Source organism: Poecilia reticulata, chromosome 16 (genome assembly GCF_904066995.2).
Source record: "Poecilia reticulata chromosome 16, P_reticulata-male-v2, whole genome shotgun sequence".
NCBI classification, from domain to species: Eukaryota; Metazoa; Chordata; class Actinopteri; order Cyprinodontiformes; family Poeciliidae; genus Poecilia; species Poecilia reticulata.
The window spans coordinates 11153310-11166765 of NC_088845.1; the positions used below are offsets into that span (position 1 = coordinate 11153310).

The following is a 13456-nucleotide window of genomic DNA, read 5'->3' on the forward strand; positions in this document are numbered from 1 at the left end:
AAAGTTGTATGAACCTGCTTTCTCGCAGTTCATAGTGAAGTAAAGAGAGCAGGGAGAAAGTGGTGTTAAGAGAATAAAATCATTAACTTCTGGCTCGTTATATTCTCTTGTGCTCCCTGAATCAACGATTCCATGCGTGAAAACAAAAGCCACACAGACATGACAGTCAACGCTCCACGTCATACATTTTATTCTAACATTTAAAAGTCTAAAATCACATTGACAACACAGACACTTCAAACACACTAAAACAGAGATTCATTTACCTGAGACAAATAGAAAAGAAGAAGACAGAAAAATGTTTGATTCTTAACAACACATTTATTTTTTAATAAAAATACATTCCAGCATTGTTTACTTTAACATTCACATAAACATTTAATTAAAAACCAGCTTTCTATCACTCACGGAACACACGATATTATTAAAGCATCACAATGATAAAAAATCTAAGTTATTCATCATTGCAAAAAACATAAATTCTGCTTTTACTCTGTTTTTCGCCATCAAAATAAACATCTTGTCGACCTTTTCACCCATAACACCATTTAGTTTTTTTTTCCTGCTAATATAAATTGAAAATTTTGCCTGTCCAATAAGCAAGTTTTACAAAGTCCACTTATTGGCTTCCTTTTTTGTATAACCTGCACTAAATATAAAGGCTACTTCAGACCAATAGACACCACATTTTATAAAAACATCTTTCAACAACAAAAGCAATGGCGAGAGTCGTTTACATTCAAGAACAGGTGGAAAATTGTTTCTTTTTCTTCACAGAAGGGACAGAATTCATTTGTGTCTTTTTAAAATTTTGACACAAAACTGTTAACACTCACAGCACCGTGCAGAATCCTCCACTGTAAGTCACTTATCCTCTTACTCAAGGGGGGCTTATAAAAAACCCTCCATATAGGTTTCTGAAGACATAAATGCCTCCTTAAAATTAGTGTCCAATAACAAAGCCACATTAAAATGCCAATAGGCAGACTTATGTTTGATATTGTCAATAAAAAACATTACCAGAAACCAAAGCATGATCCGAAAAGCTTACAGGATGGATGTTGCAGTTTTTAAAAATTCCAAAATTATGTCTAAAACTATAAATTCTATCCAACCTCACTGCAGAAAAAAAATTACCTGTATTTCTAGCCCATGTATATTGTATCTTTTGAATATGCATTTCTCTCCAAACATCAACCAAGGAAAACAAATCAAATGTTTCAAGAAAGTTGTCGAGGCTGGAAGAGGTTCAAAATGATTCCTATCCAACTGATCGTTTTCTGTACAATTAAAATCTCCACCCAAAAAAAGAAAATCATCCGTGTCACATTTACATAAAACATCTTCAAGTTTATGTAGAAAAAGAACTCTCTCTCGTCTTGTATTTGGAGCATATACATTTATAAAAACAATATTAAAACACTCGTATTTTGCTTTCACTACCAATAATCTGCCCTTGATCACCTCCTCAAACTGATACGACACTGGTAGAAAATTTTTTGAGAACAAAATTGCAACTCCCCCACTGGCCTGATTTAAATGACTCAAAATAATTTATCCTCCCCATTCTCTCCTCCAATCTATCTCATTTGAACAATCACTGTGCGCTTCCTGTGCCATCAACACATGTATTTGTTTCAAAATCAATAATTCAAACAAACTAACTCTTTTCTTCACATCTTTGGCTCCATTCAGATTTAAAGTAGAAACTCTAAAATCGCTCATTACCAAAGATGTAAGAAAAAAACTAAAAGAAAATACAGACAGTTAAAACTCTAAAACTCAAAACCTTGCTTAAGTTTCCCGATCAATTTATTCAACCGGTAAACTTCTTTATGATTAAATCCTCCTTTTCTCTTGTTGTTCAACTGTGATAAGTAAAAGTTTCTTGTCAGGAAAAAAATCTTCAACTCTCTCATTTTTCACATTTTTTGTTACTCTCAAAAAATGTCTAACATTTTGCACACTATAACCTTTCCTGTGTTGACTTGGACCAGGTGAAAAAGAACTGGCCAAACTATCCTCAGTCCAACTTTCATAATCACCTTCCTCTTCCTCTTCCTCATCCATATTATTTTCTGACTCTAAAACTTTTCCTGAACATTCCAAATCTGTATCTCCTGCATCAATTTTGGTTTGGGAACCAACAAAACTTTCAGAAGCTTTTCTTTTTTTTGACATTTCAAAACCCTCTTCCTCTGGTGTTTGACTGCATCCCTCCACCTCTATTTCTTCAGCATCTGTCTTTCTTTGAAGAGGTAAGAGTAAACTGACTTTGTTCTTCTACACTGTTATCTTCCTGCTTTTCTTGTGAATCATTCGCCATTTGATTTTTCAGGATTTGTTCTCCATCTTTTTCATGCACTTCTCTTTCACTTTGAGCATTATTCTCAGACATCTGCTCTTCTGTGTCTCTTGTCACTACGCTCTCTGACCTTGTGGCCTCAGCTTGATTCGGCAGATTTCCACCTTCGTTATCTTGAATTTGCGTCGCATTTTCAGGTGAGTGTTTTTTTCCAGGACACGCCCAAACCAAGTGACCAACTTCCCCACAACCAAAACACACCAAAGTGCCCGAGTTTACATAAATAGCGTAATCGAACTCATCCACTCGCAAATTAAGCACTAAGTTAAGATCTTCATTCTTTTTATTCAGAATCATTAGGACTTGTCTTCTGTGAGAAACAACGTGCTTTAACTGCGGAGACTTACAACCTGATGGCATTTTCCTGATCGCGGAAACAATTTTCCCATGCCGTGACAATTCTCTCACCAACAATTCATCGCTAATGAACGGAGGTATATTTCCAATCGTAACTTTTTTAGCTGGTGTACTCAATGGGGAAACGGACAAAAAACATCCTTCACAATAATGCCTTTCTCAATCACTTTGTTTGCCTTTTCCACGCTGTCAACAAAAATGACCACAGCGCTGTTCATCCGAGCAGCAGATTTAATGCTGCTGCAACCTACAACTTCTCCCACCGCCAAACTACATTCCTCTACCGTCACAGTGGGACTATTGGGTATGATTTTCAAACCATGTTGTCTTGTAAGTTTGGTCAAATCCATTTCTGGCATTTTCCCAAAAAGGCAAAAATGCCGGAGTTACACACAGGAATGTAACCAATCTCACTCAACCCAACTCTACAACCACACTATTTTAAGAGAAAAAAAAAAAACATAAAGAAAGCCCAACAAAGATAGAGCAAACAGGTTAAAAATTCTTAATCTCTCAGTCCACTCACCACATGCTCCTCCACCAAACCCCAGCATGCAGCGCGAAAGAAAGGAAGAAAGAAAGGAAAGCTTTCTTTCTTGTCTTTGGAGAGTTGCAAGAGCAAATCCTTACACAGGAGGTGTATTCTTGTCTTTAATTTATTCAAATAAGGCATATCTTTGCTCATCCAACCAGGACCTGTCTCTGACCCTCTTTAAAGTTAGAAACTCCCTGTAATTTGTTTTCAAGATCAAACACCAGCTGTCACCTTTGTCTAAACAAAGAGGAAGCAGAGTTTCACCTCTACTGGCCTGAACTCAGGCTGTTTTATGGCTTTTTACAGATTAGTGTGAAAGCTGGAACTTCTCCTGATTGTTTCCCACACAGACAAAGGGCAGATCAAAAAATCTTAGCAAACAATCTACTGTAACTACAGGTAACATAAAGGAAGGGAAAAAACATCTTAGAGAAACCTGGTACTATCAGCATTGTTTTTTGACAGCTCATATAAAGCCAGAAGACTGCAGCTGTTGCTTTAGCAAATACAGATGGTTCTAAAATATTCTGCCAATTTCAAATTCAGTGAATATATCATATATTTACAAGTTACATCAGCTAGAGGTAAAATGAGGCCTAAACAGACAATGTGAGCACAGAATAATTTGTTCTTCTCTGCAAGAACAAAATGGCATCATTTCTTAGTTTTGGGAGTTCTTGCAGCTTGTTCTTGACATCATCTGTGCAGAACATTTTTGCTGTGTGATGTTACTATTGTGTGAGTGGTTATAAAATTGGATTAGGTATGGTTTCTACACTGACAAAAACTGGAAATGGAGATAGTTGTCATGACTTTCCAAGAGAAATGTTTTGGACACAAAAATCCTTGAGTAAAACTTACTCAAAGGATCTTGTAAAATCTTGAGTAAAACTTAGTTTTACTCAAGATTGCTACCTTGAGTAAACCAAATTCATAACAATATAACATATTGTTCTTAATTCAATGTCAGCCAGTAGGACTTTTTTTTCAAAACCTTCTTGACCTTTTACTAGGACTTTAGTTGGTTTCATCTCATTTTTAGAACCACACCTGCCACAGAGTGATAATTTATACTGTGTTGCACATTTGTTCATGAATTTAAGCTGAGCATATTCACTTTCTTACATTTCTAGGCTTAACTTCTGCATACACACTTCCCATTTCCAGTGCAGAGCTCACAAAAAGCATGTCTCCCCTCTCAAATTTCTCCTCCTTCAAAAAGGAAGCGCCAGTGAGATTCATGTTCTTATCATTATCCATCTTCTTTGTTTTGCTCTTTCTTGACCACTTCACACTGGCATAAACCAGCTCTTCACTTTTATTTCCTGAACTTTCACTGATTTCTTCTTCATTGTCAGTTCCATTTGAAGGTTGACCAATTCTTGCTTGACTAAGTTCAGCAGAGTTTGCGTAAATTGCATCTTCAATCGGGTTTGGTACCTAAGAATGAAGGAAAAACTTAAGGAATAAAAGCCTTTCAGAAATAATAGTGAAGAAAAACATGACAATGGCACTGTTAGTTAACAAACCTGATTTTCCTCCGTTAGACATTCATTTGTGTCAATATCACCTCCAATCCCTCTAGGTTTGGGGTGTGTCTTTTCAAACCTGAAAGATATGCTGGACATTTAATATCCGTTTATCTTTTAATGGTCGAATAAATGAAGCTTCAGAAAATGCAAGACCTTCTTTTATGGATAAAATAACATACTACTTTCTCTTCTACTATGTAAATAAAGGAGAATTGTTAATACAATCCAAAATTACAAAATGAAAAACTAAAGACAACAATTTGTCTGCAAAATTCTCAGCTCCTTCAACCTACCAGATAAAAACCAGGAGGGCAAATACCACCAGTGCAAGAGCACCAACTGTGGCAATGAAACCAGACAGTGGGATGTGACCTACAAGAAAACAGTGTTATCAAAATTACTCTGCTGCAGCATGAATTTGATTCACAAATTTCACCAATTAAAGAGAGAAAAAAGTCAGACCTTGGTTTTCTCTTGAGCTCTCAAGGAAACTGACACAAAACTGTTTACTGGCTGATCCCAAGGAGTTGGAGCTGAAGCACAGCAGGGTGGACAGATCTCTGTTCTGTGGTTCATTCACAGTGATGATGCTCCTCAGATGTGAGCCATCTAGAAGCTCATTTGTAATCACCACCTGGCTAGATGGACTGACAGGTTGTCCATTCAAGAACCAATGAGTCTTTGGAGTCAGGTTTCCCACCGTTTCACAGCAGCAGTTGAGCTGATTTGCAGTTTTGGTGCAGTTTGAGGAGAGCAGGATCTGTGGAGGAACTGGAATGAAAGCCAAGAATGTAATCGGTAATAAATGCTAAATACATTTATATATAAAAAAAAAAAAATGTTTTTTTTTTAAGTGACATAAAAAAAAATTAAAATCAACACCTATTTTAACATCTTGCTTGATACTTTGTGCAGCTCTTTAGTCATGATTAGTTGTTTTATTTTGGTAGATTTAACAACTTCAGCAGAGAAAATAATAATAATTAAAAAAAATGAATGATGAAAGACAGTTGTGTGCCAACATTAGAAGACTGGAGTGTTTTGAGGTTATGTGGGCAGTAACACGTTTCACCATCAAGCCGCAAAAAGGAAGTGAAAAAACTGACGAATCAGCACAAAATTCTTCAAAGGAGGACTATTGGATAAAAATCTTTGTGGAACTAAAAATAACACAAAACTGACTCCCAAACTGGGTGTCTTAAGTTTAAACCAGGATCCTCGTCATTGTGCTTTAAATGTAACATGACGTCAGCCTCACACACTGTCTTTGGTCATGCACTAAAACCCAGGTAGACTGGGAATCTATTCTGGTTGAAATTATAAAAATTATCGAAACTAACATTGATGTCGATCCAGTGTCTCTTCTCCTCGGTCTATCAACTAAACATATTAAAAACAAAAAAGAGTAAGATGTGTAATATCCTAAACTTTTGTGGTTGAAAGAATATTTTATTTCCAATTAGTTCCCTAGTATTATTTTGGAATACATCCCACTTAACTTTCTAACACGCCTCGTCCACTTAACACCTCTTTGCATGGAAACCCTTTTTGGACTACACTCTTAGACTTGGACTATAAAATGCTGAAAATATGTATGCTCCCTAATTTTAGTTTTTTTTCTTCTTTAAACTGCACTGCTGAACTTTTGCTTTTTGTTGTTTTGTTCTTAAAAAACAAAAATGGTAACACTTTATTTGAAGGGGGGTGAATAAGACTGTAATAAACATGACATAACACCTGTCATGAACATGAATAAGCCTTCATGAATATTTATGACTGTTGTCATAAAGCATCATTCGGTAAATTATGACACTTTTAATACAAAGTTGACATTATTCAAAATGTCTTTGTTATGACAACTTGACATTAACCAAGAGATCATTACTGTTTAAACTTTACCTTTAATAACATAAAGTTACCTAATTTTTAAAGTGCAATCAGTAATAGTTTTATAACAAATTTATATCAGTAATGATTTATTGGTTAATCTCAAGTTGTCATAACAAAGACATTTTGAATAATGTCAACTTTGTATTAAAAGTGTCATAATTTACCGAATGACGCTTTATGACAACAGTCATAAATATTCATGAAGGCTTATTCATGTTCATGACAGGTGTTATGTCATGTTTATGACAGTGTCATGTCAGTCTTATTCGCCTCCCTTCAAATAAAGTGTTACCACAAAAATTAATAACATATTTTTGTGAAAAAAAACAAAAAAACAAAAGCAAATTATTTTTAATTTTGCAGAGATAACTCTGGACATTGTTGACTAATTGTTTACAGATTTTGTTTACTTCTTGTATCCATGTAGTTTTAAAGGACGTTTACAAACCTTTAATCAGGAGCTGTCATACTTTAAGATTGAACTAACCAGACATACATTTTATTTCTGTCTTAAGGTTTGAGGGACCTATGCAAGTCTGCATTATGTGTGACTGTCTTATTGTTGCAAGTTGGAAAATAATTTATTTCTACTTTGTTTGAAAAATCTTCTGCGTTTTCTTCTATCAAATAAATTGAATCTAAGGCCACACATCTGAAAACTTTAAGTTTTACTAACACTGATAACAACTTACTGTTTATAGTAAGCTATACAAAAATGCAAAAATGTTATTAAGACTTATACATACACAGAACATCTATTTGACTGAGGTTGGAACATCCTTCTCCAATCACATTTACAGCTTTGCAGAACAAATTCCTTCTGTCTGTTGTTACTTTAATGTTTAAAATCTTTCCAGTTCCAATGTCAGTTTCCTGTCCTCCATCAGCTCTGTACCAGGTGTAATTCTGCTCTGCTGGGTTGGCATCACTGTTGCATGTCAGAGTCACATTGCTGTTCTCTAGAACCGAACCAGATGGACTGACTGAAACTGTGACGTTCTTTGGGGAATCTAAAAGAGGAAACATTTTAAATTGTTAATATCGAAACAAGTAAAATGGATTCATAAAGTTGACAGTTGAAGGACACCAACTACATTTTAGAAAGTGTTGCTACTGCTGATGGAAATATTTTGGTTACTGTAATCATTACATTATATTAAATGTGCGATCTTCTTAAGTGTTATACAAAACTTCTGTGTCTGAGGTTTGAATGTCCTTCTCCAATCTCATTGACATCTCTGCACAAAAATATCTTCTTCTCCCTTGATAACTTAATTTTTATAATCTTTCCAGTGTTAATAATTCAACTTTAATTGTATTAGTTATTGTAATATTTTAGCCCAAAGCCATCTCAGGAACATCAAAGCAGGTAAATCCCACCCTTTTGAAAGCTAATTGGTCGGTCCATTTATCTGGTATGTCATCGGTTGCTAATTTTTTTTATGTAGTACACTTCCATATTTAGTCATAAATTTTAACTGTTTTTTGTGACTGATGAAAGTAAAACACCACAAAATGTTTGTGTGGTAACACTTTCTTAGTAAAGTGCCATTTTAGTTTTCTCCACACTTCATTTTAAATACATTTATCACTTTATCATGTAATTTAAAATTAGATTAGATCTTAAGTTTTTAGAAAATGTAAAAAAATACACTTTTTTAAAATTTGTGTGGAAGAAAAATAGCATAACATATTTTATACTGAATTAAATGACTATATAGAAAGATAGAGAATCCCTTTGACAATAAGAAGGGTTATTTAGATAACTCAAATTGTTCACCTCCTACTAGACATAAACAAATAACAAAAATGAGTTGCCATTTAAAAGATGTCAAAAGAACTTACATGAAACATCTGGCAATAAAGATTTGGTAAGAACTGCATCAGAGCTTCCATCTTGTTTCTTGTACACAGCAGTGCAGGAAATGTTCTGTTTATTGTAGAGCTTAGAAGCAGTGAAGTTCATAACAGAGGTCTTGAATTTAGTTTTGTCCTGATTCTCCTGCAGTGTTTCCTGAATGTCCCCCAGTGTTGGGGTCCAAATCAGAGTTGGAGGATGAGGCAGACATGGAGCCGGAGCAGAGCAGGTCAGACTCACTGACTCTCCCTCCTTTATCTTCAGTGAGGACGGAGTCAGAGTTGGTGAGGGAAAATTATCTGGTTGGAAAGTTCAGATGCTGTTCATTATCAGTGTGTCAGTAAAATATTATACATTTAAAGTTAGCTGCCTTAACACAATTTATCCATCAAAGTTGTGTATGTTAAACCTACCTGTGACTTCAATTTTAACACTGGTTCGGGAAAAACTGTATTTTAGATCATTTTTACAGTCGAGTCTGAAGTAATAATTCTTGGTGTCTCCAGTCTGCATATTGTTGAAAGTTGTAGTGCAGTTTTTCTTTGTTAAGTCTCCTGTTTTTGGATCTCTGTCAGTTAGTTGTGGAACATCTTTTGAGATACACCATTTAGCTTCACAGTTGTCATTTAAGTTTTTTTCATGGGCTTCCATTACATCAAAGGAGCAGGGCACCGTCACACATGATCCTGCCATAACTTGTACAATCTTTGGCAAATTAACCTCAAACTTTTTACAGTCGGTGCCTGAAAAACAAGACAGATATTGAAAGGAGAAAAGGCTGCATTAGTTTATTTAGCTTTAATATGATTTCAACAGCAATACATTTATTGGGACTTTTGAGAACATCTTTCATTCAATACGTTGTTACAGTTATGGAGTTCTTGTCTAAAATAGTTTTTGATTTGTCTGTGCTTTTTGTTTTGCAACATATTACCTAAAAGTGCACATTGTTCTTGAAAAGACTGTGTAAAGATGGGTCATGTATCTTAGTAAATTGTAATTTAAGAAAATTTATGATACTTTGAGTTCAAACAACCAAGGAAGTTTGACTAAACAACACACTGAAAGAATGAATTGAGTAAATATGCAGCTGTTTAATAATTTTGAAGTTTAAGTCTTTTTGCTAATTTCTTGCATAATTCATATGAAGTCATTTAGCTTCATCTCTGTCATTTAACTTAGGTTCATATTTGAGCCTATTCTGAAAGATTTACCAGTACTATGACAAAAATCATCAGTGGCTTGTTGTATATTGTCTCTGCAACCAAAAAGTGTAAACCAAAACAAATAAAAACATATCAATATCTTACAGTATGATAGGCTACCTGTATGGACAAAAAAAACAGTAAAAGCGCTGCACATTGTGTGCAGTTAGTCTATAATTTTAAAAAAGTATATATTTTGATTCCCGCGCACGTCCCACCGGGAGGAGGCCTCGGGGAAGACCCAGGACACGCTGGAGGGATTACATCTCTCGGCTGGCCTGGGAACGCCTTGGGATTCCCCCGGAGGAGCTGGAAGAAGTGGCTGCGGAGAGGGAAGTCTGGGCCTCCCTTCTGAAGCTGCTGCCCCCGCGACCCAACCCCGGATAAGCGGAAGAAAATGGATGGATGGATGGATGGATATATTTTGATTGTTCAGGTTCTGGCATAAATTGTGGAAAGTAATATGTTACATTTACTCATGTTGCTGTAATAAAAAAATTCTCTATGTTGTACTTTAACTTTTACCGTACTTAAATGTTTATTGAATAAAAATACTTTACTCAGTTGCATTTGAAATCATAGATAAATATGTAAAAGTAAAACATAAGAAAACACCAGAAAAAAATTAAACTCCTGCTAAGTTTGTATTAAGATCTTATTGTGTTGCATAAAGTGGGAGACAAAGGCAACAACTTTATCATGTATTGTAAACTTCAATAATATTTAAAAACAACTGTAAATGTTTGGTGTGGTACTTGTGATTATAATTTATATTGACTAAAGCTGAAACAGAAAATCAAGGTATTAGTTTGGAGTCAGTTGTTTAAACTATAAGATAAGAGGGACAGAGGAAATATTGGATGAATAGTTTTCCTTTTCCAAAGATCTGCCAGGTTTGGAGGACGAGGACAAACACAGAGAATTATAAGTACCTTTCCAAACAATTACATTTTTTTGGAAAGTGACATATTCATAAAGGATGTGAAATAAAACTCAACCATGACAAATTAGAATGAATTGAAGAATAATTTATGGTTTACTGGATTCAACAATAATTAGAAGTCATTTCATAGACATTGAAACCTGGAATAGATTTGTTGTTTAAAATATGTAAGCCAAACTAAATGTTACCAGTAAGAATCTTACCTTGGAGTACAGAGCCAATTAGAAGAAAAATCAGAGGACCAGCCATCTTTGTTAGTTGGATCCTTTTCCCAACAAACCTTTAGCTGGAAGTGTGATTTACTTTGGGCTGACTGTTAGTCTGTCACATGGAAACAGACATAAATGTCAAGTTACTATGCAAAGCCAGGGGCAATTTAGAAAAGCAAATTCACCTAGAATACATGTTTTTGTCCTTTGGAAGGCAGCCAGAGTACTCAGAGTAAACTGCAAACTCCATTCAGAAAATCCTCAGCCAGGGATCCAAACTGTCTTCTTGGAGCAAAGTAACAGAGCTAACAACAGTACCACAAACATGAATCTGGAGTTTATCATTTGTACTGTTTTTTAATTATAAAATATATTTTGTATTGTATAATATTCATCCTGATCATGGATTACTGTCTCATATCTAGTAGAACAACTGGCGACCTGTCCAGGGTGTACCCCGCCTCTCACCCTGTGACAGCTGGACATCAGCACCAGTATCCCTCCTGACCCCAATGGGATAAGGGTGTAAGAAATTAAATGGATGGATGGGTCTAGTAGAGCAGTTTGCAGCCGAGTGTGAATCCTCTGAAATGAATATCAGTACCTCCAAATCTGAGGCCATGGTCTTGAGGCGGAAAAGAGTAGAGTCCCTTCTCTGGTTTAGGGAAGTTTAAGTAGCTTGTCGTTTTGTTCAAGATTGAGGGGAAAAAAGAAGCAATAGATCGATAGGTAGATTGGTGCTGCGTCTGCAGTTAAGTGGGAACTGTACCTAAATTGGAGGAGCTGGCCAAAGTGACTGGGGACGGGGAAGTCTGGGTCTCCCTACTTAGACTGCTTTTTACTTTTTAACTAATTAATGTCCACAGCTTGCAGTCCGCCATGAATCTCTTAAATCTTGTTTCATATATCCTTTCCATTAAACATAGTATTAGCATTGTTTTTTTTCACTTTTAATAAATCTCACAATACATATCATGGTAGTATATTTTCCAATTATGTTTTATAAAGGAAAATAAAAGCTACTCAAACAAATTTGGCATTGGCGTCCAGTGGTAAAGTTATTTCTAAGACTTTGGGACTTCATCAAGTGTACTAGAAAATATATTTCTTCAAGCTGCTACTATTTATATGCTACCATTAAAAAGCTAGTGATAAAGTAAAAATGAAATGAAAGAACAAGGGAAGGAACAAAAGAAGAAAAAGCATCAACTTACATTTTCATATCCCCAAAAACCCAATAGACAGAAGGCATGAAAGTTTAACAATTTGAATTGTAAATGTCTCACCTTTTACCAGAACTTTTGCAGCTCCTTATCGGTCCAACAGAAGGTTTTACATAATCAATTCAGTCCATGTAGATGAAATAAACACTGCTCATTTGTTTGAAATTGCATGCATTACCAAGAGACAAAGACTTACTGTATGTCTTCTAACAGTCAGTAGAGCCTAGACTAGGTTTACATTTTTTGAAGCATTAGCCACTGTCCTAAAAAATGAGGAAGTAATTTAATAGTTGAGAAATACGACATAAACTTCCTCAGCAGTGGCTTTAAACAGCACCATCTTCTTCCTCTGTGTCCCTTGCTCCAAATCGCACATACATTTTTGAGGTTGAAATAAATTTGCTACTGGTGTGTCGTCGTAATATACTGCAACATCTTATACTTGGAAAATGCATTTAATCAAAGAAAGCATTAATGTGATGTCAAGGTTTGCTGGAGACTTAAAAAACATCCATCCATTTTTTTATGCCCTTATCCCTTTGTGGTAACCAGGGGAGCCTGTGCGTACCTCCAGCTGTCAACATTCAAGATGCGGGATACGCCCCGGACAGGACGCCAGCCCATCGCAGGGCTGTGTGTGTGTGCATGGACAAACAACCACGCACTCACACACACACACACACACACACACACACACACACACCTACACACACACACACACACACACACACACACACACACACACACACACACACACCTAAGGAAAATTTAGACAGAACCATCAACGTAACATGTTTTTGAACTGTGTGTGGAAGCTGGAGTACCTGGAGAGAACCCAAGCGGGCATAGGGAGAACATGGAGACTCCATGCAGAAAAACCCAAAGCCAGGAATCAAACCCAGGACCTTGTTGCTGCAACACAACAGTTCTGCAAACTGTGCCACTGTGCAGCCCATTTATATAACATATTACTTGAAAACTGGAGTTGTATATTCTGATCCAGAATTATAGTTTACCAAATGAGAAGTAATTCCTAAACTCTTTATGGGATTCATAAATTGCAATGAGTATAAACCATACTGATGTAGCATAACTCATTTCTTAAAGCCTGCATGTGGACTTAACAACTTGTGATGCAAATTTCCACAGGTTCAGATGCAATAGTCCATCTTACGACATTTTTACAAGTTCTGCTTTGACGAGGCTGCATAAGGCTGTGGTTCATGTTTTCTTTGTTAGGGTTCATGCTGCTGGATTTGTCTCTGGTAGTTTGTCACAGTTTTAATAAAAAAATAAATACATTTAGCTTCACTTTTGTCATTTAAGTTATCTTCAAGTC

The 13456-nt window shown here is 35.7% G+C and overlaps 1 protein-coding gene across 1 annotated transcript; it reads right to left on the bottom strand.

Moving 5' to 3' along the window:
- Positions 1–252: 252 nt before the first annotated feature.
- On the bottom strand, positions 253–12892 carry LOC103477865 (uncharacterized). Its single transcript, XM_081597653.1, has 7 exons — positions 10889–12892; positions 8525–9280; positions 7426–7689; positions 5252–5560; positions 5083–5161; positions 4787–4865; positions 253–4697 (listed from the first exon to the last, which is right to left on the bottom strand). The coding sequence occupies exons 2-7, from the start codon at positions 8643–8645 to the stop codon at positions 4371–4373; spliced, it is 1179 nt and encodes a 392-aa protein (XP_081453779.1). The 5' UTR covers positions 8646–9280; positions 10889–12892; the 3' UTR covers positions 253–4370.
- Between the last annotated feature and the right edge of the window lie 564 nt (positions 12893–13456).